General features: G+C 39.6%; 1 protein-coding gene across 4 annotated transcripts; it reads right to left on the minus strand.

Annotated features, from left to right (window-relative positions):
• Positions 1-27202, minus strand: LOC113684946 (uncharacterized). Of its 4 annotated transcripts, none has more exons than XM_089196422.1 (8): positions 15344-15483; positions 13957-14039; positions 12766-13005; positions 4653-4892; positions 4208-4480; positions 3636-3668; positions 1431-1565; positions 1-507 (listed from the first exon to the last, which is right to left on the minus strand). In XM_089196422.1, exons 2-8 carry the CDS (start codon positions 14006-14008, stop codon positions 56-58), a joined length of 1425 nt encoding a protein of 474 aa, XP_089052548.1. In that variant the 5' UTR covers positions 14009-14039; positions 15344-15483; the 3' UTR covers positions 1-55. The 4 variants fall into 4 exon arrangements, with proteins under 4 accessions (XP_089052548.1, XP_089052547.1, XP_089052546.1 ...); XM_089196421.1 differs by lacking the exon at positions 13957-14039 and adding an exon at positions 27084-27202 and having other exon boundaries at positions 2-507; positions 15344-15631; XM_089196420.1 differs by lacking the exon at positions 13957-14039 and adding an exon at positions 17694-18662 and having other exon boundaries at positions 2-507; positions 15344-15631.
• Between the last annotated feature and the right edge of the window lie 63 nt (positions 27203-27265).

Here is a 27265-nt window from a genome sequence, read left to right on the forward strand (position 1 = left end):
TAATCTGTGATTTTTATTGACATTTACTCTTAAAACCTAATTATCAAAAAGCTTGTTACAAAATCTGTTCCTGTGACAAATCGCTGGGGATCGTTAAACATTTAACCAATTTTCTTTCCCAGTGTTCCTTTTCAACATTCTTTGAAAGGTCTATGAAGCTCCTTTTTCGCAGCTCCTTTGGGAGTTTTCCTCTGTCCACATCATCAAGTTTGATAACGACTAAACTGTTATCTCTCCTTTCCATGAGTCGGTGAAGGGCGTAATCCATTTCAGAACCGCAATAATTGCTATTGAAAAAGTTATTAGACACCACAGCTATTGTTTTTCTTGACTTGTAAACACTGTTGACCATATTTTCACGAAAAGGTACTCCGACAACGAAATCTCTGTAGTGTACACAGCATTTAAAACCGTGCTTTTCCTCCAAAGTTAGAATTAGAGTTTTAGTCACCCAATCCGAGTCTTGGGAGCTGAAAATAACGAACGCGTCGTATTCAAATTCAAGTTCTGAAAGCAAAAAATAAGGACATGTTGTTGGCTGAGAGTTCTATAGTAAAAATTTATTGGAGTAAGATTTTTAATCAAAACCCGTTGAGGTCATTCCTCAGAAAAAAATAAAGTTATTGAACAATTCTTTTTTCGACTTTCTTCAAATGTTCCCTTCCAATGTCTGCTTCGAAAAGTACAATTTCAAAGGTAGGTCACCATACTCGTTTAAGAGATATGATGAGCCAAACGTACCCCACTTATGCTTATTCTAGCACTAATCATGCGCGTCATTTCATTGATTCGCGGCACATTTTGCTGCAGCTGGAAGCAAGGGTGGCTAAAGTAACATTTTAAAACTGAAAAACTCGATAAGTTGAAAGTCTTGAACGTATAGAACAATTTGATATGTAATTTGCGAAAAAATCATGCAATTTTAAATGACATCAACTCAAAACGTTCCTCGAGTCGTTGTTTTTAAGTCATAATTTGCATCATCGAGTAACAGTCTCTGCACGATATTAGCAATATCTTTTTTCCCAATTCGATGAATGTTTTTTAATTTGCCCAACTTAAAGGGGAGAATTTATAAACAATAATTGTGCAATTAAAAAATATGGGTCACCATGCTCGTCCACGAGCTAAAGACCATCCTACCTCATTACGCAGTCCCCTTATTGAAAAACAATACCGTATTCTCGGAATATGCGCACGCTTACTCGCCTGATTACGTGATTTTTATGCCCAATACAAGATGCACAGTTCAATACCGAGGAATCACCTTAATAATATTAAAAATATGGCCCAGCACGGTTAAAACTAATAATGAGATCAAAGGGCGTTCTCTGACTCAAACACGCGAGCTTTCGGCTTTCAGTACATAGCCTACACAAACAAAGAAGTAACAAAGAGATCTTTAAACCTCTAACCCAAGTTAGACTAACCTGACATTGAAATTGCACTATTCACGGGCTCCTTGGATCGGGATCGACGGCGCCAGCAGATAAAAGATAAAGCAGCTACGGTAATTAGCACGCCTGCCGAGACGATTCCAGGGACAAGAGCATCGCGAGCCTTATCTGAGGAACGGATACGTTTCAAGGTTATCATTTCTTATCATCAAAGACTTCATACGCAATAGAAGTCAGGAGGAACTAGAAGATGAACATGCAAGGTCACACTGGGAGCAGGGTTTTGACGAGATGAGCTGGTGTTTTCTTCGTACAAGTTGGAGGAGATGGCTGTACCTCGAACTCTTCTCTCTTAGCCATTCGCATCATGCCTCGATTCTCTACTTTTAGTTTAGCAGTATAGGTTTTCAATCGAGCCCATTGCCTAAATTCCCAAACGTTGGTCCAGCTATAAAGAATAAAGGTGATATCCGCAAAAACAACATGTTAAGATGATAGAGAACGACCTTAGTCAGTGTAGATTGTAACTATTCACCGAAAAATGAGAACATGTCGCATTTCGTACAATTTTATAGCAGTTCATGCGCAATAGTGGTGATAGGATCAAGTGGAGTCCACTTTGGTCTGTAATTATACTTTTGATTGACAAATCGGACGAACCCGAAGCGATTTGTTAATCACGACCAATTAATCATAACCATCACGATTTCCAATAAAAATACATTTAGAACGATTGTCTTAAGTTGAAAATTCCTCCATTTTGGAAATTCCCCAGTTTTTCTCAGGATAAGTGGTTGTTGCTATGGTTATTGTGATCAATTTTGTTATAAGTTGATTAGCTTAGTGGACTAAGTAAGATTGGCTTCTTCAACTGTCAGATAACAAGTGTCCGATTACAGCCAACTGTCATGTTACACTGTCCGATTACAACTCTACAAAATAATTAGTGAAAAATAAAGCGTTAGTGCACTAATCACATTTGAGGAAATTGTAATGGTTATGATTAACCTACCAATAGTTTCCTGTAACTTCAACAATATTTGGCTGTTTGGGAACGTCCAGGGACTAAAGTAGTAGGAACTTAACTAATTTCGTTGTCTTGCTCTCCCGGCAAGGTTTTGTTTTTAAAGCTTTCGCAACCGAAAGGAGCTGAAAGTTTTGGAAAAGTAATTGAGGCCAACACTTATTATAAGCAGAGCTTGTTACATCCAAGTTTCTAAATACAGGAACAGCTAGTTTGTTTTAAATGGAATTTCCTTTTTCAGTTTTCTTCCTCTATCTCATATCCTGTTAATCCTGTTTTTTTTCTCAGTGTCTAATGTCTCAGGATTAGATCCTAAAAAATGCAGCTAAGCGACGTGGGAATTTCTTTAACAAATATTACTTACTTTAGTAAATATTAGTAACTTTAATAAATATTTATAACTTGAGAGCAACCACTGTGATACATCGCTTACGTTCAGCCTTGAATTAAGGCAAGCTCATAAGAGTATTTTAATCTAGTGGTTTTATGTTGAACAGCTCAAGGTTAACCAAGCCTCCTTAACATGAAGTGATTAGATGTATTACAGTCTACTTCCCACGAAATGATCGTCGAGTGATCATGCAAATTTCCTCCATTCAGCAGAAGAAGTTTGCTTCATAACCCACAATATTTTTATTCTCCCGGCGCCATTTCAAAACGTTTTTGAAATCAAGAAACTGAAAACGCGGTCTAAGATTCTAAATAGTAACCTAGCTTTCACATAACAGTCTTCAAATGCATTAGGAATATGACCACAAACCCCGCATTTTTATCGCGCTTGGCAGCCTAGGACGCATATTCCTTTTTTACTTCTTGACAATCTGCTTCAAAAGTAAAGAGCTACACAAAAAAGGTATTTGTAATCTAAGATAAAAACTTCTTACCAAGCGAGCGAAAGGGCCGTACTGGGAAATATTGGCCCAGGTCTTGGCAGTCTGGACCAATTGCAGCCAGGTTCTTACAAAAAACGACTGGGGGCCAATATTCCCCATTGTGGCTCGAGCAAGCGAGGTTATTGAGTTAAATTTGTTCTATAACTTGCTTGCTTATCAAAACAAAAATACAGGCCGTATGACCGTTTCCGTGGAAACAGTCCGTATGGCAAAATACCGACCAAGTAAGAACCGATCAGAACGCTCGGATCTACTTCAAGATTACCTTGCTATATAATAACTAGAAGTAATTAAGTTATATAATATATCAATGAACTGTACCTCCTAAAACATTTGTAGGTGAAGCCGTTGGATCTGAACAAAAGAAAAAACTGTTTTTTCACACAACAACTACCAATGACCAATACCCTAGGGCTAATAAGCAAATTCCTTTCTTTTTTCATATCATACTTGCAAAACGTTTTCTTTAAACTAAAAAGCTGGACATGATGAAGAGCACTGAGACAACCTTACACCAAAATACAATTTTCAACTCTAACGATAGAACATTTAGATATCAAATAGTTTTCCAATAACTAAGATCACAGCTCTCCTTTCGAAGTCGATATTAAATTAAAAGATCTTTGATGTGCTCCAGAGATACCAGCTTTTTCACACACAGTTAAAGGAAAACAAAAACAAAAAATAGCTCGCTTAAGCAGGTAAAGTTGTCGAAAATATTCAATGTTGGATCATAAACAAAAGTTTTTCATTTATTAAAACTCATCGATAGATTTTTCCTCCACGTTAGTATTTTCTTTCTTTTTCTGTTGTATTGAGTGGAAACGAAATCAAATCATCACACAAACAACAAACCCAATTTAATATTTGCTCAATATTTCAAAAACTCTTACCTTCAACAATCAACCTCACTGTGCAATTTAATTTTCCATAGCTATTGGAAGCCAAGCAAACAAACGTTCCACTGTCCGATTTAAGAACGTCCGTAATTTGCAGATACCAATGTGATTTTACAAAATACCGATCAGAGGGCAGATGAATCTTTCTCTCATCCTTATACCAAATGTAATTTTTAGCATCGCTCACGTTACAGATCAGCTTGACTTCCTTTTGTCTCATTTGTTCAACGAGCCTTGGAGGAGACGACCGCCTCAACTGGGGCGCAGCTGTAGCATAAGACACAAGAAAATCTAAAACTTCAATGTTTGGTCAAAAACAACAGTTGTACTTTTTATAAAACTTATCGATAGATTTTTCCTCAACTTCAGTATTTTCTTTTTCGTACTGAGCGGAAAAATCGCATCTTCTCATTCATGAATGAACACTTTTTATACTCACCACAGCCTCTCTCATCGGATCCATCACCACAATCGTTTTTTCCATCACATTGCAAATGACCTTGTATGCAGTCTCCATCACAGTGAAACATTTCTTTTGAACAAACCAGAGGAGTCTTCGTTGGACATCCATTTTCATCTGACCTATCATGGCAATCACTAAGACCATCACACCTCCAAAACAATGGAATACAACTTTTATCGGCACAAGTAAACTGGTCTGCTTGGCAGGTTTTGGCTTCTAAAAGAAAGAAAAATAGGCTGTATTTTAACAACTAATTACACTCATAAAATCACGTATCTACCATATTATCAGAACTACAAGGAAATGTGGATGAACTAACATTTGCAAGAGAAGATGAATTTTCAAAACTCAGTCGATAATGTACTGTAAATGACATGAAAATGTTTATCTCCTAGGATTAAGCATATCAACATCGTCTGTATGAAACTTGGCCATTCCTGGTATTGGATTAAGGCTTCACCATTCCATTTTAGATCGGTAGTCATTTCAGATATTCCTCGCTCCCCAAACTGGTGAGCTTTATGATAACTCCAGCAAATAACTCCAAACTTCAGCGGTCGGCATCTGTCGATACTCCTCTTTGACTCGTTGTTGCAAACTAAACTCGAAAACTAAAGCCATGTTTTGCGCTTAATGTCCTGTTGAAACTTTGGATTGCAGCTGCATTCTCTTCAAGAATCAGTCCTAGAACTCCACTTGTAAGTTTATGTGTCGAAGTTTGGGGGCTAAAATTTGGAATTTAAAGCTGAACGATTGCATTATCGCGCATAACAGAGGTCCGCATTAACCATTGCAGGTGAACCCGCTGGCCCTTCATTTTTCCTGGAAGGCCTGCAAGTGTAGTATGGCTGGCAAGTGCTTTTTCGAAACCAGAGAGGCTTCATTCTTCAGCGAGGTTGATAGAGCCTTCAGAATGTAGAAGTGATATCAATGATCATCTACAAGCATGTCACTTAGGTCAGCTTAGAGGAACGGTACAAGAATATGTGCTTATCGCTAACAGGTCAGGGTTGCCAGACGACCTTTCCCCTGATCAAATTGAAAAAATTTGGATTTGCGAAAAGCATAGAGGAAACATGGGTAAAAACTGGCGACCACGTTGCACTTGCCAGTACCCGCTGCTCAACGGCCGAAACAAGCAGCTAAATACTAAAAATGCAGTTCATCTCGACATGTCAAGGGAAATTAACACTATCTTTGCGGAACTCGTTCCAACAGGTTCCCGTAAGTATGGTTTTTATGTAAATTTTAGCTTACCAGCCAGGTATTGTCCTGAAATGTGGGGCAGGGTTTAAGTTAAGATAATATCTACACATATGTTGAGGTGCGGTAAATGTCAGAATTCAGTATTTTGGAACTTGATTAACATTTGGGCCAAAGCTCGCACGCGAGTGAGTATAAAACAAAACAGCTGCTGTAATTTCGTCCCAAGATACGTCGTGATACCACATGGAGGCCATGTGGCAGCTAGTGCAACTTGATAAGTTAAATCACACTTCGACTTGTAACATTGCTCTGAAGCAAACTTGAAATCTACTACCTAAGTTTTCAACACCACAAAATTGTACCGTTAGTCAATTATGTATATAGTCGGGAAACACAGCAACTGCACTAAAAAATGCGCAATACATTAGGTTTTACTGCCCTACCTTATTTCTAACATCTACATGTTTACAAAAGTATTCTTTTATGTCATACACGCAAGGCGAGATACTAGATAAATAAACTTGGAGAGTAATTTGACACCAATGTTTACGCCGATGCAAAATAACATTCCTTCTGTTTTTGACATTTATACATTTACACAAAGCTCTTTTGTGTTATTGATATAAAAACGAGCAGGCATCGATTTTCGCCCTTTTATCCCTATATAGAGTCAGAGTTGAACAACCTTTGCAACACACCCCCTATCCGAAATTTAAGAGAGTACCCGGGGTCACGTGATCACAGTGCAACAATTTTTATGTTATCTATAAGTGTTGCTGCTTATTATCATTTTGCATTATTGTTGTATTTCGTGCTTTTCAGTAATCTACGTATCTTGTTACAAGCTGCACAAGATCAAACTCGCGGAGAACATGACGTTGTTGCAAGGGCAACGTCCCTAAAAAAGTACTCAGGAAGAGGACGAACCTTATAGGTGATATAACGCTACCTGATGCCATAGATAAAGCAGACCATCATATGTATTGACACCTAAAGAACTTTTAAGCACAAATGTTCAATTGAAATGTTGCGTGCAAGCAAAATTGTTTTCTCGGCGTGGCCACACACTATAACATTTTGCGCAACATTGCTGATGCAGCAATCAAGTTATGTTTACAGGTACGTGGCCAAAATGGGCAACATTTTCGAAAAAAGTGACAAATAGTGTTTTGGCTTTAAATTGGATGACTTAAAAAGAGAAAATGGTTGATTAATGTACCATACAATTGCACGTGGTGGTACTGATGGTGAACAGAACGGAATTTTTTGCGCGTATTGCTTCTTTCGCAACAATGTGCGCAAAGATTTCAGTGTGGACACACCATGCAGTCAATCACATGGTGGGAGGACTTCAAATTTTTGTTTGATTTTCTCAACTCCCAGACTCGCCAAACGAATGGCAGCTTTAAATCTTGCAACAGTCACATCAATGCCTGCCACCAATAAAGCTTGCCGCGACGCCGCCTCGACCGAAAGCAAATGCCTTTACAGCTGATTGGACTCTGGGATGCAGATCTGAGACCAACAGCCAGGCTCTGGAGACGACGAGGCAGCTGAAAGTACCAGCGAGTTAGCAATGTCAGCGTTTACAGATGCCATGGAGAAACTGAACCCGGTAGCAACCGGTGCTGGCCGCGTCAGTCCCTTGACCTTTCAGCTGAAAAGTACATGGGAGGAGGCAAAAGAACACGAGAAAGAGATTTACATTGACAACGCTACTGAAGCTTGTACTCTCGTTTGTGATATCATAGCGCCCAAGGCTGGACAACAGCTATTTCAGGCCTGTTTTACAGGGACCAGCTACTTAGACCTTTTACCGTTGATGCAAGACTACAGCAACGCCATAACGAGTACCTTGAAGACCCAAATTCTAAGCCTATATACGTATCGATATCCAGTGAAGACACTTCAGAAAATCCACGAGCCCAACGCAAAGTTAAGCGAGTGGCGAATTAGACGCGCTAGAGCTCATGCAAGAGAGTGTGGTCCAGGTTCTTTGGTCGAAAAGTCCCCGTGTCATCGAGTTCGACTGTCACCAATAAAGCTTGACCATTTCTTAGACTTCGCGAACCGCCCGTACTTTTATCAAGACTTGTCATTTAGAACGAGGAAACTGAGGCTCAGCAATGGCGAGAAGATCACAATGCCAAATGTCATTCGCAAAGTCACAAGGTCAACAATGGTCAAGCAGTACCTTCAGTTCTGCGAAGAAGAACAATTTGAACCACTAAGCCGTTCAACCCTATTTCGCATCCTCGAGGTAAGGGAAGCCTATCAACAGAAGTCCCTTAGCGGCCTGGATAACACAGCAGCTGATGGGTCGACGGGGTTCGCGCAACTCCTCCGAACAGTGGACGAGCTTGATCTGATTGGGCTCGCAAAGAACGTGGCAGAAGAAGTGCGGAGAGCCCTCAGCGAGGGTAAGAGGTACCTCAAAACTCAGTTTCAGAGTCACTGCCAGGAAGATGAGGGCGAATGTCCCGACCACTGTCGTAAGTTTGGTCTCAGCGATCCAAACGATCCAGATTTCCAGGAACAATGCTCACATCAACACACGCTTCTCTGCCCTCAATGAAACGAGATTACTTTCGTTTTGCAGAAGATGCAACAGATTGTTAAGGATAACAAAATCTTAAGTTTTTACAGCGAGGACCAAAAAAATGACTTGTTGTACGACATCCAGAAATCTTCGGAGGCTATCGTCCAGTGGAAAGCTCACATTAATAGGGTCGAGGCAGAGACTGAATACTCTCACAGCTTCACCAACAATTGTGAGCCAGGTTACAGCTACGAAATCGCTTGGTGTAATAGTAGACGATAAACTCGATTGGCATAGTCACATCGAAAAATTAACCAAAAAGATCGCCTCTGGTATCGGGGCCCTAAAGCGAATTAGGCACCTGATCCCAGCATCAACCTTACATCTCGTCTACCAAGCCTTGGTAAAACATCACTTTGATTACTGTGACATTGTTTGGGGTAACTGTGGGTAAACGCTACTAGAAAATTGCAGAAAATGCAGAAATTGCAGAATAGAGCAGCCCGTGCGTTGACATTCTCTAATTATGATGCTGATGCAACTGAGCTACTCGAGTTTTTAAGGTGGAAAAATCTTGCACGCCAGCAGGAAATTCACAAAGCCACCATGATGTTTAGATGTCTGCACGGGCTAGCTCCAGAGTATCTGTGTTCAAAGTTTACGTGGCGTGACTCTGCTTATGACCTCAAGGACTCTGAAAATAAGCTCCGTGTTCCATTACCGCGCACTAATTATTACCGAAAAAGCTTTAGCTACAATGGCGCCACATTATGGAACAGTCTACCATGCGATATAAGGAACACAGAGTCTCTGGGGGTATTTAAACGTAAGATCAATGACATTCTTTAAGTCTAACGCACGGCACTCACGGACACAGAGAACAGCTTAATAAAGCCTACGCAGTTCAGGATTACTTTGGATACTCCATTGAAAATGTTCTATAGCGTTACTTATCCAATGTAGCTGTTCCACCATGAAGTTTCTGCAGCTGCGCTATAGAGAGAAGCAAAGTGACTGGTACGGAAAAAGAGGGTTAAGTTGGCACATTAGTAGCATTGTGTCTCGAAGCCAGTCTAACACGATGGAAGTCATCTCGCACGCTCACCTCTTTGATCAGTGTACTCAGGACTGATATGCAGTTACGTCAATTCTCGTAGATCTTCTGAAGCAGCTGTCAAGAATCCTTTGCTGCAGAAAGTCCATCTGAGGTCAGATGAAGCCGGTTGCTATCACAACAGCTCCCTAGTAACTGCTGTAAGAGATGTCGCAAAAGGAGTTGGGGTTGAAGTTCATAGTTATCACTACTCGGAGCCGCAGTCTGGTAAAGACATTCGCGATCGTATCATCTGTCCAATGAAGTCCTCTATTCGTGCTTACTGCAACAATGGGCACGATGTTCTAACTGCCGTGGACATGAGAGATGCTTTGACGCAACACCCAGTAAAGGGAACAACAGCTGCAGAGCATAGTCGACGAATCAAAGAACACTCTCTATATAAATAAGATTGAGCATTTTTGTAGCTTCCACAACTCCGAGTATGGAGATACCGGTCTAAGAGTTTGGAAATGTTATGGCATCGGGAAAGGGAAGTACATTCCATATGACGTAATTTATATCAAGCACCAAGGTCAAACGTCCCTTCAAACCATATCATCAAGGGCTTTATGATCCTCCTGAAAAGCGTTTGGTCAAGAGTCGTTCAAAGAGCAGCGAGGAAACAGAGAGTACTACGCCATTGTTTGAATGCTCTGTCCTTAGATGTGTTGAAGTGTTCGAAACGTTTTCGTGGCTAGAGCTGCACCTGGACGTTGGAAAGCATACAGTCAGCAGGTTAAGCCAGTATGATGCAATCAAAAGGGACTGGACCCTTAAGTTCTCGTCGATAGATACCGCTGGTATCGAGTGTTCGAGCTGTTCGTTAGATTCCAGTACACCACTCACTTCTTGGGGATACTTCGCCCCACTCGTCTCTACGAACAGGATGGGCCGTAAGCAAACCAAGGGGCAACGTTAGATTTTCAAGCTATCAGCGGTCTTCTCTTTTGTGCGGACCTTTGTGAGAACAGTATAACATCGAACTGGATCGTCGTGATCTAAATTTAAGCGATTATTTCTTCTCTTCAGAAGCCTAAAACCTTCATTTCCCCCTTAGATTCCAGACATGGAGAGTTTATATTCCAATTTTGGAAAAAATTCAGGTCTGTAGCGATGTTAAATGGGTGATTCACCGCGAAATGTGGCCAATTCCGACATTTGTTTTGATACCACGAATCACAATGGATGCCGCCTACTTTTCGAAGGCAATACCTAGCTATTTGTTGAGGTTATCATGGAATCACCAATTTGGTTATTAGAAAAATTCTGAAGTGAGCCATGAAGCCGGGCTGCAAAGCGGGTAAGCTGTATTTATGACGAAATCTGCTCCAGTGGTTCGATTTTAATGTAGGCGAAAAAAACGCGAATGCTCGTACATGTGCTAATTCAAACGGTCATAACTTTTGAGAATGTTTTTGCATATAAAGGTCTAAAATTAATGGCTGTGTAGGATAGACTTGTCAACCAGGTCCCGAATCTCAAAACTTAACGTCTAAATCAAGGTTATCTACGGCCATCTGCCGATGGCGTTTTTTAGTGGTCAGAATATGCTGAAATTCGCCTTTTCAAATATATTGAGAGGGAAAATTCTAACTTTCTTGGCAAACTAGAAAAGTTTTTAAGCAATCTGATATAAATTCTGTGGCTTAACTATGCGAATCAAATATTTTACAATGTTACAAAATATGCCAAATTTTCAATTTTCGAGACGTTGCGACTGTCCCTACGGACTGGGAAATAATTATGGCCCCTAATGCGGTCAGAAAATTATTTCGAATCAAACCAAATGTAATTTAGTTCTTTCCTAGGTAAAGTCCTTCTGTTGACAGAGTTTCAAGCAAAATTATTTTTGACGCAAAATTGACCAGGTGGAAGTAAGAGAGACAGCCTCTTAAATAGTTTTCTATGACATTGAATTTGACACAATTGTTTTAAAACAGCTAGCTATCTCAAGAAAAGATGGCCAAATACGGTTTTCCACCGCTCTGATAGGCTCTACTGAGACCATTAAGAGCACTCAAAAATCACCTCTCCCTTTTGCAGTCGAACGACTTTCACACATGAGTGACCTAAGTTTGGAAGTTTGAAATAGTAGGTGTGGTATGGCATCGTCATTAATATGCTAATGTTATGGAAAAATCCCGTTAAAACAGTTTTTGAGGACGGTCTCGAAAAAAATCCTACAGAGAGTTTTTCTTCAAATTCACTGTTTTCTTTTTTGTTCTGTGGTATTATCGCAATAATTCGATTTGGCGCCCATGGAGCTTAATTACTGATGGTACCTTAAGGGAGGGTGCTTATTCGAAACAGAGCTCTTTTAAGGAGCAGCGAAACAAAGTACTGATGTTCATTGAAAAAGAATGGAAAACGGACATGTTATCCATGGATCCTTCCTAGCTAGAACGAGCAGCACAGCAATCGTCGCATAATTTTAAGACGAAATCATTCGTTTGAAGGAACTGTGCACTCGCTTGGACATAATAGTGGAGAGACTGAGACGTAGACCACAGTTCTTGTAATTAGACCTAATTGAGCAATTACAGGAAAAAGGACCACGGTTGATTTCAAAGTGCATACTCTAACAGTACTATCACTGAAACATAATAAAGGCGCTTACAGGAATAGGGACACCTATTGGAATAAGGCATTGGGCAGAATGCCCATTGTTCTCGCGACATTTACTTGCAGTGGCGAAAATGTTATAGATCTGTAATATAAGCGCCGAAGCGTAAACAGGGAGGCTCTCATTGGTCGGAGATCACGCGCACTTTCCTCCGAAGGGAATACTGCCTTGGCTCATTAACTTTTCAAGGCGGAGCTAAGAAACAGAGGCCTCGAAACCAATTGTTTCATCTATTGTTTCTAATATCTTAAAGCGCGCGTATTTCAAGCTGGCTATGCGTTGTATTTTTAAATTCATCTACTTTAGATTTTTTCAAAAGCCATAACACTTTCATCTCTTGCTACAACCTAAACAAAATACATTTCGCTTCATGTCAAGCCTACGACAGTTTGATAAATAGCGGGTGTTTATTATTTATCGCTTAGGATTCGATTGTCTCATCGAAAAATTACTTACATCATAAATGAAGGACAATATAAAGTCTTTGAATACGGGCACTTATTGACAAAACCAAATTCTTGGGGGCACCCTTGAACGAGGGTGCTAAATCGAATCATTACGGTAAGAGGAAACAGAAAAAATTCATTTCACAACTCATTCATTAATAAACTATTTGTGTACTCACGACATCCTCTATTATCGGATCCATTACGACAGTCACTTGTTCCATCACATTTCAAATGACCTTGGATGCATCTTCCATCGCAGCGAGACATTTTCTCTGGACAATCCGGGGCTTCCCTGTGCCGACATCCAATTTCATCCGACCCGTCAGTGCACTCAGAAGAACCATTACATTTCGAACGTAATGGAACGCAACGTTGATTGTGACAAGCGAACTGGCCTTCACTACAGGTCTTGGCATCTAAAAGAAAGAAAAATATAGATAGAATGTATTTTAACAACTAATCCAACACCAAGAATCAGGTATCTTCCATATCATCAGAACTAAAAGGCAATATGGATGTCAGAGTACATGAATTTCCAAAGCTGAGTAAATAATATACTTGTAAATGACATGAAAATATGATGACGTGCTTCATCCCTCAACTATTAATTAGAATTTAAGATTTTATGACTTTGCCCTGGTTTTGACACTCCCAGAAGTAACTTAACCATTGAGAAATTGTCCACAAATGTGCCAAACATTCCATTATGGACAACACAATTGAGTCTTGATAGTAACCTAAACTCACCATCTTTTTTCACTCTCACTGTGATCTGTTTAAACAATTAGGAGTTAAACAAAAGATTCCTCTCATAAGAAAATAATGTTTTCGGTGATAACTAAGGCAGCAGCCATTTTTAAATCACTCATTGTAGTTACTCATAATGACAGCATCCACAGTAAAATGTTTTGCATATTTGATGACATTTTTTTCTAATGTTTAGTTACTTTTTAACATAAGGGACGTTGCTAGTTTTATTTCGAAAATCTTCTTCGATGGGATATACTAAGGCTGCATGTAAGGCTAAGTAAACATATCCCATAGAAGTAGATCTATAGCTATCATTTAAGCTGAAATTATTTACTGGAATGACTACCTTCACGAAATTTCGACATCTCACGGTAATCTTGAACACTTTTTTTTAACTTTCAATTAAACTTTGTGCCGTTTGCCTGAGCATAGAGTTTAGTCAGTTAGAGAGGCTACGTCACGACTCGCACGTGCATACAATGAATCAAGAAACTAGTAAAAAAAAAAACATTGGGTCGATGGCAGCCACTACCTTGGAGTTCCATACAATCCATTAAATCCTGAGATGTTGCGATCGCAGGAAGGTCTAAGATTAATCATAATTTTACAGGTCTCACTTTTGCCTCCGTGTGGGTTGCGATGTTGGCACGAGTTCTCTCGACCAATCATAGAGTAAGGTCAATAGAGTCACAGGTTGTTTCTGAAACGAAATTGATAATAGCACTTTCTCGAATAATAAAATAACTTAGACAACTTGCGCGGTAAACTAGAGTTAAATCGTTTCACAAGTCAACTTCGCGCCCGAGTCAAGTTCGAGTCGACATAAATTTTTGCCCTCTTTGTAAAATAATATCGTAAGACAATACACTATGATGGAAGCCGCCCAAAAAAGTAGAACAAACTCGATCTTTAAATTATGTCGTTTACCTTTTACTTCAGTCGAGACACCTTATTTCTTCTGTTTCAATCTTACCACGAAAAAGAATTCTTGCATTCTGAATTGTTGCTAAGCGTTCTTGCACCGCTTATACTGTTACAGATTTGTCGCGAAGTTTGCAACACATTTCAAAGTCAAGAAATATTAAAACCCCGGTGATAACTACAACTGATGCTCAAACTACAAAAAAATTGAACTCGGGCTTCCAACTAGACACAGCGTATTCCACGCATTATGTAACATGGCTCGACAACTTTGTGATGCTTCGAAAATTTTGAACAAGTGAAAGTGGCATGATCATTCTGATAAAACAAATGTTTTACAGAGGAATGATATCTGCCCCCCACATTTTTGGAATGTTAACTTCTTTTGAACGCAGCTGTGAATCAGTGCAGAATAAACCCTTGCAAACGGCCGTGAAAAACGTTTAAGCTTAAAAGTAAATGTTCTTGTATTCCTGATACCATGATCAAATTGACACAGATATCGAAACGAAAATAATAAAAAAAAACTTAAAAGCAAAAACAAAGGAGAAATTTTTAGGGACTCGAGATTGACCTGTGACTCTGGCAAACTTGACTTGGGCTCGAACTCGTGATGTGGTGTAAATCGATTATCTAAGTAGTTGCGCCGCTTTAAGCCTTTATTTTTCGCTGCACGGTAAAAGTGAAGAGAATTCCCCAAACTACTTTCCGAGAAGAAAAAAGGTGCCATGTTTTTGCTTCAAGAAAATTGTAACGAAAAACTAACAGGATTTTCATGCAGAAATTTATTGAAAAAACAAGAGAATATCAGCTGATATTCTCGTGGAAAAATTGATTTACAAGAAAATGAATATCACAAGCATAGTGAATGTGTACTTCACCGGCTCGCTCATTAGCATTAGTATGTATGACGACACAAAGTCTTGAGGCTTTGTCTCCTCTAAAATCACATAGAAATCACTCTAAGAAAGAAAACGCATTAATCTTAATAAAGAGGTGGCCATAATAAAACAAGTGACTCTGATGCATCTATCGACTGAATCTCTGACATCTCATAGAACATAACTTATGAAGTTTAAATACCTTTAACAATGAGCTGTATTGTTAGATTACTTTTGCCGCAGTCGTTCACCACAACACAGGTGTAAAAGCCGGCGTCCTCTTTCTTCGCCTTTCGTATCCTTAGGTATCTATTGATGACTGTACGTTGATGACCCCCTCTGAGAGTCTGATTGTCCTTGAGCCAGTAATACTTTAACGTTTGGTTCGGATCAATGATCTTGATCCAGCACGGGAGTCTTTTATTCTTCCCGCTGTTAACCTTGATGACCTTTCTGGGCTCGCTTCCATTCTTTCCACGGATGTCAGGAACTGAAACCGGAGAGTTATTTCTGTTAAATCTCTTTTTTACATTCAGAGTAAACTGAAAAGTTGTGGCCTTGTTCGTTAAAATCTAAATACGTGTTGTTTTTATCTTAACTCCTTATACACGTCACCTCAATCGCAGTAAATTTCAAGGACTACTTTTAACGAAAAACTAGACGAAAACGGCTGCTATAGAAGCTAACAATCTATTCAACTTGTAAGGCGTTGGGCCTAGCGTTTCATAGCGACTTAGCGTGCTTTCGTTGTCTCGCTCTTGACTCAGGTCGTAGAGCGTAGCCCCATAATTATACAAAATAGTAGTAACCCATCAAGCCGAAAAAATTTGTACGACCGTTCGACCGTACAAGGTGCTACTTTTAACATGCGTGGTCAACTGTACCGCGGGCACGCCAACGCCACTGCTTTGTTCAGTGCACTGGGCTCCCAGTCAGACAACCCGGGTTCTAACACTGGCCGGGGCAAGGCGCTGTGCCCTTGAGACGTGAGAGAAAAAAAAAATTGCTAGCTCCGCTTTTAGGCTTGCCTAAATCTATATATTACAAAATAGTAGTAACCCATCAAGCCGAAAAAAATTTGGACGTACGACCGTACAAGGTGCTACTTTTAACATGCGTGGTCAACTATATCGCGGGCACGCCAACGCTACGGCTTTGTCCAGTGGTCAGTGCACTAGGCTCCGAGTCGGACGACCCGGGTTCTAGTCCTGGCCGGGGCAAGGCTTTGTGCCCGCGAGACGTGCGGGAAAAAAATGCGAACTCCGCTTTAGGCTTGGCTAAATCTATATATTATGCCAGGACCTTTCACTGATCGAAATAGCTTTGAAGCATGTAGTGTACCCACCACTTTTGCATCACGTTCAAAAAATGTATTGGTAAATACAAGTAACTCTTATTTTCTCTATGGCCTTGAAAGATACAGAAATGTTTAAATTGTGAGAGCTATCCTTTGCATCAGGAAAGTAAGGAAATGTTTACATCTAATGCAGTCTTGACAATTGACCCCTGGGTGACGGAAAATGAGCCCCTGCTTGGGGAGGAATGACGAAAAAATTAGAGTCGCTTTGGTGCAAACACCTCTTTACTTGAATCCAGTAGCAACTGAGATTTGATTGAGTTTCCTTGGATCACTAAATAACTGAACAATATAATAAATACAAAAAATTAGATAGATATGTTTTTCGAAAGTAAAGATGTCTCCGTTTCTGGCTATGAAAATCTTAAATATATCAAGCAGCGCCAGTGATCGATCGTCTCTCTTCTTTAGAAGAAACCGGTCACTATATTTTTTGTACCACACGTTAAAGCTCTCTCAGAAAACCAGGTGCACTATCTTAATGTGCTTAGGCCAAGAGGATTGTTCGCCTTCAATTCTCGGTCTCTTTGCGTACTTTGCTGCGAAGCTGTTAAATAAAGCTAGTTGTTTCTTGCAGCGATTCTTTCGACTGAGAAATAGTCACTCTTTCTTCACGCCCGCAGCGTAACTATCTCTTAAAGAAATCTGTAAAAACCTTGAGATTCTGCGGCAAATGATCCAACTTTTATCGACGACCGAGGCGCTGTTTACAAATGCAAGCCGAAACCAAGTGGTTTCGTAAGCGCGATTCTAATCGAACATCGTCCTCTTCTTACTCTGTACCAAAAATCGCTCAAAATCTCTTCTTATATCCTTAAAGCAAAGTATATATTGGAATTCGGACGCTGAATCGCAAATTTAACCGAAAAATGAAAAATGAATTCACTTCAGTGTTGCTGTTTTATCTCAATAACTTTCACGCTAGCACGTGACACTTCGCAAAAAGATATTAAATTGGAAGACAGAGTGCTGGGTTTCGTGGACAGAGGAAAACTAAAGAAAAACAAACAATTACAAACACAAATACGAACTTAACCCCTCGTGATGCTAAGTCCAGAATTAATGCACTATTCCTGCGACCTAAATCTGTGGATGAGACCTTCTCTACGCTTTCTAAAGATATGTGTAAGAGTTATTAGCAGAGCAAGATTGCGGCAGCATCAGTGGGACATATTTAAGGTGGATTCACACCAACCTGAACACGCACGAGTGTTCCGTCCATCATCCAGAACGCCCAGAACACCTAGAAGAACCGTCTTGAGTATAAGCGAACTAAGTGTCATGGTCACCAACAACCGAATTTCTTGTTTTCACTGACTCCACCTAAACAGCTTCGATTATAATCTCAGTTGGAGGATGTAAGGAAAAAAGCGACAGTTGACCAAAGGAGATGTTGGTAAACCAACCAATTAACTGTCAGAGCGGAAGTTCGGATTAGGTTCTCAAAGTTCACCATCAGGCTCCCGCGGCACTTTCCTACTTCGCTTCAGTTCAGTTCGTCATTCGTGCAGTTTTTATCTTGGCATTCTTTTCATCTTTGCAAGCATGCCTAAAGGTCATTACTCCGTATGCTAATCTACTATTCATGAGGTCAAACTCTCTGCCAGACGCCTGACGGTTGAAGTCGAAACTCCCTTTTCATATGGGTTTCAGTTGTGGTCTGCTCGTTCACACACCCATCCAATCATATCATGATCAAACCCAATAATAGCGCAATTACGGTTTGACATGCTACTGAATTTGTCCGCAGTGATTTAAGAAAAAACTCATAAATAAAATCTGATCGACTAGAAAGTTTGCGGCAAACTTCGGCACAATGAAACAAACAAGAAACCCAACTGAGGAAGTCGGCACAAAACTCAACAAGATTAAGATCTGAGGGAAAAAATAACAAAAAGTACCTCACAAGGCTGAAAACAGCTTCCCTTTCGACACAGCGAAGTGCTCGCTTGGAAATAGCACGCACTGCTACATTGGCTAAAAATCCGGACAGGAATTTCCCACGCCTTATGTTAACGTGTTATGAAGTATTTCGTTAGTCTAGAAAGCCAGTTGGTCAGTAAGTAAAGTATGACTCAGCCTTTCGTTTACATTCCGAATGTGGTTACTGTATGATTTCGAATTCTGAAGTTATTAGGGTTTGGGCTGTCGTGATACAGCTAATTCCCCGACATTTAATCACGTAACAAACGTAAGCGGTAGTAGCCACAAAAAACTATATTGGTTATAATAGGATATAAAATTTCATTAGCGTGATCGCGTTTTAATGATGTCACAAGATACTTTCACTTTCACAATTACTATTAAAGCGGATGCTTTGAGTTAACCCCTATAAAACTATATATCATTTTAAAGTTTATAAACTATTTAATTTGATAATAAACTTTTTTTTTTCGGAAATAGAGTGATGAGAATTTAAAAATAAAAAGAGAAAAAAAACTACTCATGTTACCGTTCATGTGCCTTTAATCAATTAATAAGTGCTTGCGTCTTGTTTCGGAAAACAGTCTTCAGGAAGTCAGCACATATTAAGCTGACTGACTCGACTAAAATCTTATTAGTAACACGGTGCCAATTTTCAAGGGAATTGGTTTATTTCTACGTGCCCCGAATTCGATAACGTTTGGCTAATTGGTTCGTAAATAAAATTAAGAAGAGAATAGCTCTTCCAAAGTTTTCTTTAACGATTTGTTTACTTTGATCCGAATTGATTTGTTTTTCTTTAATTCTCGCGAGAAATAATATTTTTATCTGCTAAAGTAGTGGTTATCGATATATTACATAAGATAGCATAAACCGACAACTCATTTTCGCAAAATTTCGTCTCTAAAAGTATTACGTGTCTATAAAGAAAAGAAACGCCTCTAACTTTCCATTAACACTGTAAAAATCAAAACGGACTTGGGGAGTGAGGATTAATAAGAGGAGTGGTAAGAACCGACAATGACAGTTTCCAATGATTACGCTTGTTTTTTTTTTTTAAAATAGAATTTAGCTACTTATGATTAGCCCCTCTGAAATGTAAAGAATGACCTTCGAATTCGAGAAGCCACTGGAAGTTGAACATTAAAGGAAGCAGGCGAAACTTGTAACGTCTATCGTTATGGATTTTCGACCGTAAAGACTCACGTCTATTAAGTCAGATGTTTTTTATATTTTCAGTCAAGACTCATCACTATTATCAGATCAATCAGTGTCCTTATACTCCGGCAGTTCGCGTTTCATTTGACAAATTGTCGCGCGGTTGCGCGAAACTATATTTCTGGATTTGCATGTTGCATTTACATAGTTAAACATAGTTAATAGGATCAGAAAACTGAGCAACTGCTTTATTTTCCTTAAAGCCTGATTTTTACAGTTTCATGCTAAACAACCGGAAGAAGTTTGCGTTTTTAGGGTTGTAGCAGCCGAGAGGGGCAGGTGATAAAAGGGCGGACTTTTTCTACCGCCGCACCATTAACTTCTCCAAAGGTCTCTTAAAAATAAGAAAACAGCAACTTTTGTGGCTGAAAATGAGGAAGTGGGAGCTCAGTTATATTTTAGCCCCATCAACCCTTGGAGCGCCACTGATCCATCTCCGCTGCAGATGTTTGAGCGACTTCGATGGTGACATGTTTCAAGCGAAGGTACGCGAAGAGAAGCACCAGTAATGTAAGTTGAACTGGCCAAAACGGCGCTAGTGTTGCTCCGAGGTAGATTTCAGCGAGGTTCACCGTTTTCAGATGACAGATGGAAAAAAACAGTTAATATCCGTACAGGAAATGTTCGTGACAAAATGCCACACTGTTGTTTGTCTGGTGTGAGAACAAATACAGCACTCACGTTTAGCAAGTAGATATCTTAATGGGGTCATCCAGAGGTCAGTGATCAGATCTGTCGGCAAAGCTTATGGGCCAAAAATAGGGAAAAGAGTTGCATGTTTTTTCAAAACCGAAAATTATTTGAGTTGAACCACGCTTACTCGGAATCCCATGGGAAACGAAACATAGTTCAAATTAGCGGGGTTCGAGTTATTGGGATTGGTGTTGAATTGCAACTGTCTTTGTTATTATTAATAGGCAATCGAGTTTTCACCGCTCTTGCACAACCAACAATCATTTTTGTACTCAAATTTGCCTTAAAAGACCCTGTTGGTAAGTACGTTTAGTTTTGAAAGTTAAGCTAATATGTACATGTATTGCGTTTTCATTAATGTTACCATGTTCGTGTCAATCCGGATTAAAGATTGGAAGGTTTAATCTTCGGAAGGCTTTTCTTTGTTAACATGTGGTATAGAATGTGAGTACTTTTCAAAGGACAGGCAGACCACACTATGCGTTTGTGGTTGATAAGTGTTGACGTAGGATGAACAAAATCTATGAGGGTTATGGATAAAGTTCTGAAAATTTGCATATCTAAATTACATCTCGATCTGAACATCTCAATAAAGTTAAATGAAATGTTAATCGACGAATTTGTGATTTTTTAGCCTTCATGAGCCGTTTGAAGCGTCTTTTTACGAAATTACTTTTGGCCGAAGGCCGTTAAGATAACAAAGGTCTCCCTTTCCTCTCTTTCCTCTTACTAAGGAAAAGATTCTCTCTTAACTTAACTGACGATCCTAACACCTTTTGCATTGCACAACAAATTTAAAGTGTTGCCTCATCCATTTTAATCTCCAGATTGCCTTCTACTAGATTTTCCCACAAAAGCATTACATCTACATATTAACCACTACATGAAACAATGGCTGCTAATGACGGAACTTCTCGTCGAAGGATATTACCTACGTTTCGGTCTCCCATATTGTTTACATTACACGAGTGACAATTCAAGAAAGAAATATCCCCGTTTTTATGGTGAATTACAAGGTTACTGGAGACAGTAAGCTCAACTTTAAGACCATTCTATTTACATCAAATCTTATTGCTCTGTTCTTGGGAGGAAAATGGAATTTTTCCATATATTGCTCTATTCTCGTCGACTGTCAAATTTTTCTTTTCTCCATGGTTTAATCGTTAGTAATTTTTCCAACAATACCGCAAAGCGTGTCGTGAGACGAGACGCTGATGAATAAGTCTGTAAATTTATCTCTAATCTTTAAAATAAACCCCGGGGTTTAAAAGGAAACGTCGTAAATTATTTCCTAAACAAGAAAGATAGGAGACAAGTACAAGTTTCCATCTACGATAAATATTTAATAGCCCCTTACTGTCATACTCTTTTTTATAGCAACTGCAGATTTCGTCCATTATTACATTGTTTTTCCTCAGTTCGGTTATCATGTACGTTTTCTTTCAACTTGATACTCTTAAGCATTTTTGAGAGTCGAAGGCCTTCCTTCGATAATTATTTTTAATTTGCAAGTGTTTTTTCTGCTAGAATGCACTTATTAAATAGCGCAGGTGCTTGTTGATGGAAAAAGTGGAACAGCTTGCAAAATGCACATATTAATAGCACTGTAAAATTCCCTGACGTTTCGCGTAATTAGACAGAGAACGACTCACAGCAAATACAGCTCGGCCCGTGGTCTGTATGCTTGGGAAAGTATCTACTTCAGCCTCAACACGAAAAAATAGCATTTGGAGTTACGTGGTATGGAAAACTTTCATTTTAATTTGGACATGATTTTGGTTGGTGCGTTGTATCTTTCTCTGATCTTTGATATCCTTTGTTGCTTTAAGAAGAAATTATCGCACAAAAATGACACGAAAAGCAATCACAGTATAAGGAATCATCAATTTAAATCACGCATTTGTGGACAATGCTTGGCGTCAGGAAGAGAAATGTCTTCACTACGATTTTCAAGGCAGGGAAGCTCGCGACATTTTGTGCAACTAAGGATTCTGGCAAGAGGCTGAGGTCGTACACAGACAATGCCGCTCGGATTTCAAGTCATTTTTTTTTCTGTCAGACGAGACAGTACGTATTGCGTTTAAAGTTAACCAAACATGTGACATGCATATAAATGCTTCGATAGAAAGAAAGAAAAGTTTGGAATTTTCATTTTTTTTGTTCGAGGTCATCCTGAAGTACATGTATCGCAAAAGCAACATTAATAACTTCCTATTCAAGCCACATGCTATTTTGACCAATTCAAAGACAGTTCAAAAAGATTAATTTAGCGACAACATTGCGGTTTTTTCAATGTACGGGAGGTAAAAGGCGTAATTAAATGAGACCACAACAAGACATTCTTAATAATTAGGACCATGTCACCACCGACCCATTATGACTTCGGTTTGACGTCTCTGAAATCTGATCAAAGGACGGCTACTAACATCATTTTGTAACCACATTGTTACTTGGACTTTTAAAACGCAACGTCAAGGAGAAACAAAAACGAAATTGTTTATCCGATCATCCGTGCTATTAATCACACGAGAAAGAGCCTCCTTCGATGGTTAATTTAGGATCAACGTGTGATCAACCAAAAGACACAGATGCGTTCTTTTTTCACAAGACTATGTGTTTAAACAAATTTGAATTTGAAAACCGAGCGTGAAAAACCGTTCATAACACAAAAACCTAACCATAAACACACAATCGGTATTTCGATCTCTTTTCAGTTTTGATCCTACTTCAGAAGTTTTCCGGTAAATTGTTCCCTACCAATTAACTTAGAAGAAAGAAAGATAGAAAGAAGAAATTCAACCATTTTTCAATTCACCAGCACCGTAAAAGCATAAGAAACGGCGAAATATCTATACCCATAGATATCGCTCGATATGAGTTAGATCCTTACTCGAGTCCTTGTTTTTTTTTTTTTGGTTTTTTTTTTTAATCAGACAGATTATTATTGTGAAAAATAATTTCTCTGGTACATGTTATTTTAAAAGGGGCCATAATTATTGAACTAAAAAATGGCTAAAACGAAAGTCATTTAAATGAGAATAAAAAACAAGCGGTTATTATGGAAAAAATGTCTCTTGAAAAGTGATCAAAAAGACATTAAATTGTCCTGGGGGGTTTAACCCTTCGAGCATGAAAAGAAAAGCAATTAGAGGAGCCATTTCATCGCGGAGATAAAACAACGTTCGAGGAATATCCTATTGGGTCAGTAAATATATTTCCGTAGATTTTGAGTCGAGAGCTGGGCAGTCGGAAAGATCCTCATCAATGCTAGTATTGCTAAATTGGAGGAGGTTTTAAAAAAGAGCTCTTTGTCCAACTAAATCGCTAGCTACTGACGGAAAACTTTAGTTTCGGCACAAAAGCCACTTGAGAATGACAGTTAACCCTGTTATCGATGATAGCGGAGCTCGCAGAGCGTAGCCCCATAATTATACAAAATAGTAGTAACCCATCAAGCCGAAAAAATTTGGATGTATGACCGTTCGACCGTACAAGGTGCTACTCTTTAACATGCGTGGTCAACTGTACCGCGGGCACGCCAATGCCACGGCTTTGTTAAGTAGTCCAGTAGTCTGTGCACCGGGCTCCGAGTCGGACGACCCGGGTTCTAGTCCTGGCCGGGGCAAGGCGTTGTGCCCTTGAGACGTGAGAGAAAAAAAAATGCGAGCTCCGCTTTTAGGCTTGGCTAAATCTATAAATTATTTCTTTCTCTGTTAATAGTGAGGTCTAGACGCTTTTCCCAAACAAGATATCTGATGATTGTCAGATGTCTACCAAAACTCATAGTTTGCATGTAAGAAAAATTAACGCGTTGGAGGGCCCATCTAACGGGAAATGGCCACGTAAATAACTAGAATGGAAAAAACTAAACAGCGCGCCTCTGACTTAACGGTTTGGCCACAATCACCACCTGCCAAGCTCACTTCTATTTGAAAACATACATCGTAATCGGTATTTTCTCCAGTTTGCTTAACAGTGATAGTGCAAGGCGAAATTATCGAGAACGCGCCATGAGCCGCCTAAATAAATATCTTAAATACAAGGCGCATTCCCTGATTTTCTTCAGATCTCCCTAACGAGAATTATTTAAGCATAAATTCCGACAAAAACTCTCTATCTTGGACCCTTTCGACATGTTCCCGCTAAAACTTTTACAAAATCGCTCCTCTAGTTAGATTTTAGCTTGGCTGGCAGACTAGGATTGATGGTTAATCTTAGTGGCTATTCTGGTTTCTACTACTAGCCTTGATGGTGTTTAGACCTCTAATCCATATTGTCCTCGGCGTCTTTATGACGGCACTTCACATATTTCCAAAAAGTACCCAACAGGCAGCTGCCTAGGGGAGTCCTGGAAGCGCAATTTATTGATTATTATGACATCACAATTGTCACCAACACTGAAAGCGCATTACACGTCACAAAGCAATTAGAGTTACTGCCCCAGATTTTCAAGCATTTCGAGAAATTCTAAGAGGCGTGTAGTATTGTTTTCGGTGTCCCAGTGTGCGGCTCATCGTTGTCGAAATTAAAGAAGTCAAGTAACAGGATTAAATCTTCCTCTGGCATGTATTTCCGAGACGGAAGATGAGAAACTAAATTCTATGACCACCCGAAGGTGGTGCAGATGCGTGGTCTTATTAAGAAAATGCTCGAGGAACATGAAAAAACCAAGATCAAAGCTCCCAGAAGTACAAGCAAACGGAATGAGAAGACACGATCAGCAACACTAAGGAGAAGGCTGCGGAAAAAGAAACTGCTGTCCCAACAGGAGAATTCTAAACTGGAAGTTCATGCGCATGTCTACCATTCTTACAGGTGGTCAGGGATTCTAGAGACATCAAAAACTGTACAAACAACTGCCTTGATTCAAAGACAGGAGCGAAAAAGGACCCGCACGCAATGGAGATGAGACAGTCTTCGGCTAACACCGCTTCCTACCAATTATCCATCACTCAATATCATCATTAAGAAGGTGAAGGAAATGCCGGGCTAGGGAAATGGCTATGAAAGAGGAACAACTTAAAAAACGGAAGACCTAAAAGGTGGCTTGAAGGAAGTCAACTGGAAAAGCGAAAAATAGGGAAAAGTTTGCTCCAAAAATCAACCCAAGAACGAAGTCGTGTAGCCAAAAAATGACCAAACAAATTTTGTGTACACAAAAGCCCGTCATGCAAAAATGCACCAAAGAAAGCCTAGCTAAGGAAATGCTACTTAGAAAGCAGTTTATTACTAAGAGGTTGACCAAAGAAAAGTCACACACAGAAGGGCTGCAGGTAGAAACATTCAACAAAGAAAAGATATGTGACGAAACGGTGGTTTATAGCAAGTTGCTTCTTCGAAAAAAGTCCTCATCGAGCAAGTCATCTCCCACCTCTAACAAAATGGCGTCGAAACTCCTAAAATTCGCTTACACGATCTTTCTTGGCAGAACTAAAAGTGCCATCGCTTTTAAAGTTCTCATTGATGGCAAACGTAAGGAGACAATTTTGCTTTCAGCCACGGTACCAAGACGACTCCGTAAGCGTGACAATCCAACCAAGCTTACTGCTGAAATGATGGCTGAAAAGCAACTGGCCGTTCAAGAGAATAGACTTAGAGCACTGGAGCGAATCCGAAACTGCGCTCGCGCTTATGTGCGGTCCCTTGAGAGAAATACCGCTGTCCACTAATTAACACTTAATAAAGCGTTTTAGATTTGAGCTTCAATGACAATAAGGCTGCTACTTGGCGGCGCAGACCTGTCCACTCGGTCTCCGTTTCCGAGCTGGCCATAGTAGCCAGGAACATGACAAATTTACGTCTCTACTACGGTTACGTGGTGCAGGTCGATGACAGTTGAATCAGTCGTTTGAGGTAAGAGCCATCAGGAGTTGATGGAAACGTTCAAGTAACGGTATAAAAAATCTTGCGCAAAATGTTGATCGAAATCAATCAAAAGGTCTACTCTTCCTGTTTCTACACATGAATTATCTTTAAGGACTGAGGACATTTATAAATCACTGCAAGTATTTCATTTAAGGATAAAGGAGGTAAGTTTCTACAGAAACTGTGGTGCTGCATCGGTAGGAGAATATAACAGGGTAATTTAGTGTTATCAACTAAGTTGAAAACATAAATTGGCCTACGTCAGAGCGATTGGCCATAGGGCTAAAGCTCGAAACATCAGCCTTCAAACTCTTTACGGAGGCCAATTTACGTTTTCAACTCAGTTGATAACACTAAATTACCATGTTATTTCGTTTAAGGATCGAGTTCCTTTTAAATACAAGGGAAATTCGAATTTCAAAGTGGGCAATTCAAACTACCTATCCTTTGGTGGCTTGATAGACGCATAAAAAATGGATTTCATTGATGTCATTTTCAAAATACAATGAGTTGTGTCCATGAAATGACTATTCACTGTTTAGAAAGCATAGCAGAAGCAAGGGTAGGAAAAAATTCTTCCCATTTTTCCTGAGAGGAAATTTGAAGGTAAAGGATGGCCACTGGTTTTGACTTCATATTGGCTTAAGTTAGGGTTTTCCCTCCAAGAAGTCTTACAGGGCATTCAAAACTGTCATGAACCAAAGCTACTTTAACAGAGAACTACATTAATATGAGCCATGTTTCATTTTTTTCTGCATTTCCTGAGCATATTTAAGTTGAACACAATATCTATTCAGACAGTAAGAAAATAGTGCTTTTTTAACAAATATGTCACATGCTAGTTAAAAATAATTTCACATCAACAGAAAAATTCATACAAACTTACCCCAACCCATGTCCAGACACTCCCATCCAAGGCTGTGCTCTAACGGCGCCCGGTCGCCTCAGGCGACTAACATTTGGCCTCGGGCGACTTAAAATATTTTCTTGGTCGCCCGGCCGGGCGACTGGCTGGTGTTGGTTTCTTGATTTACAGTCAAAAAAAAAAAAAGAAAATGTTGTTGAATC

The sequence above is a fragment of the Pocillopora damicornis genome, chromosome 2, assembly GCF_964200805.1.
Source record: "Pocillopora damicornis chromosome 2, jaPocDami1.2, whole genome shotgun sequence".
Taxonomy (NCBI): Eukaryota; Metazoa; Cnidaria; class Anthozoa; order Scleractinia; family Pocilloporidae; genus Pocillopora; species Pocillopora damicornis.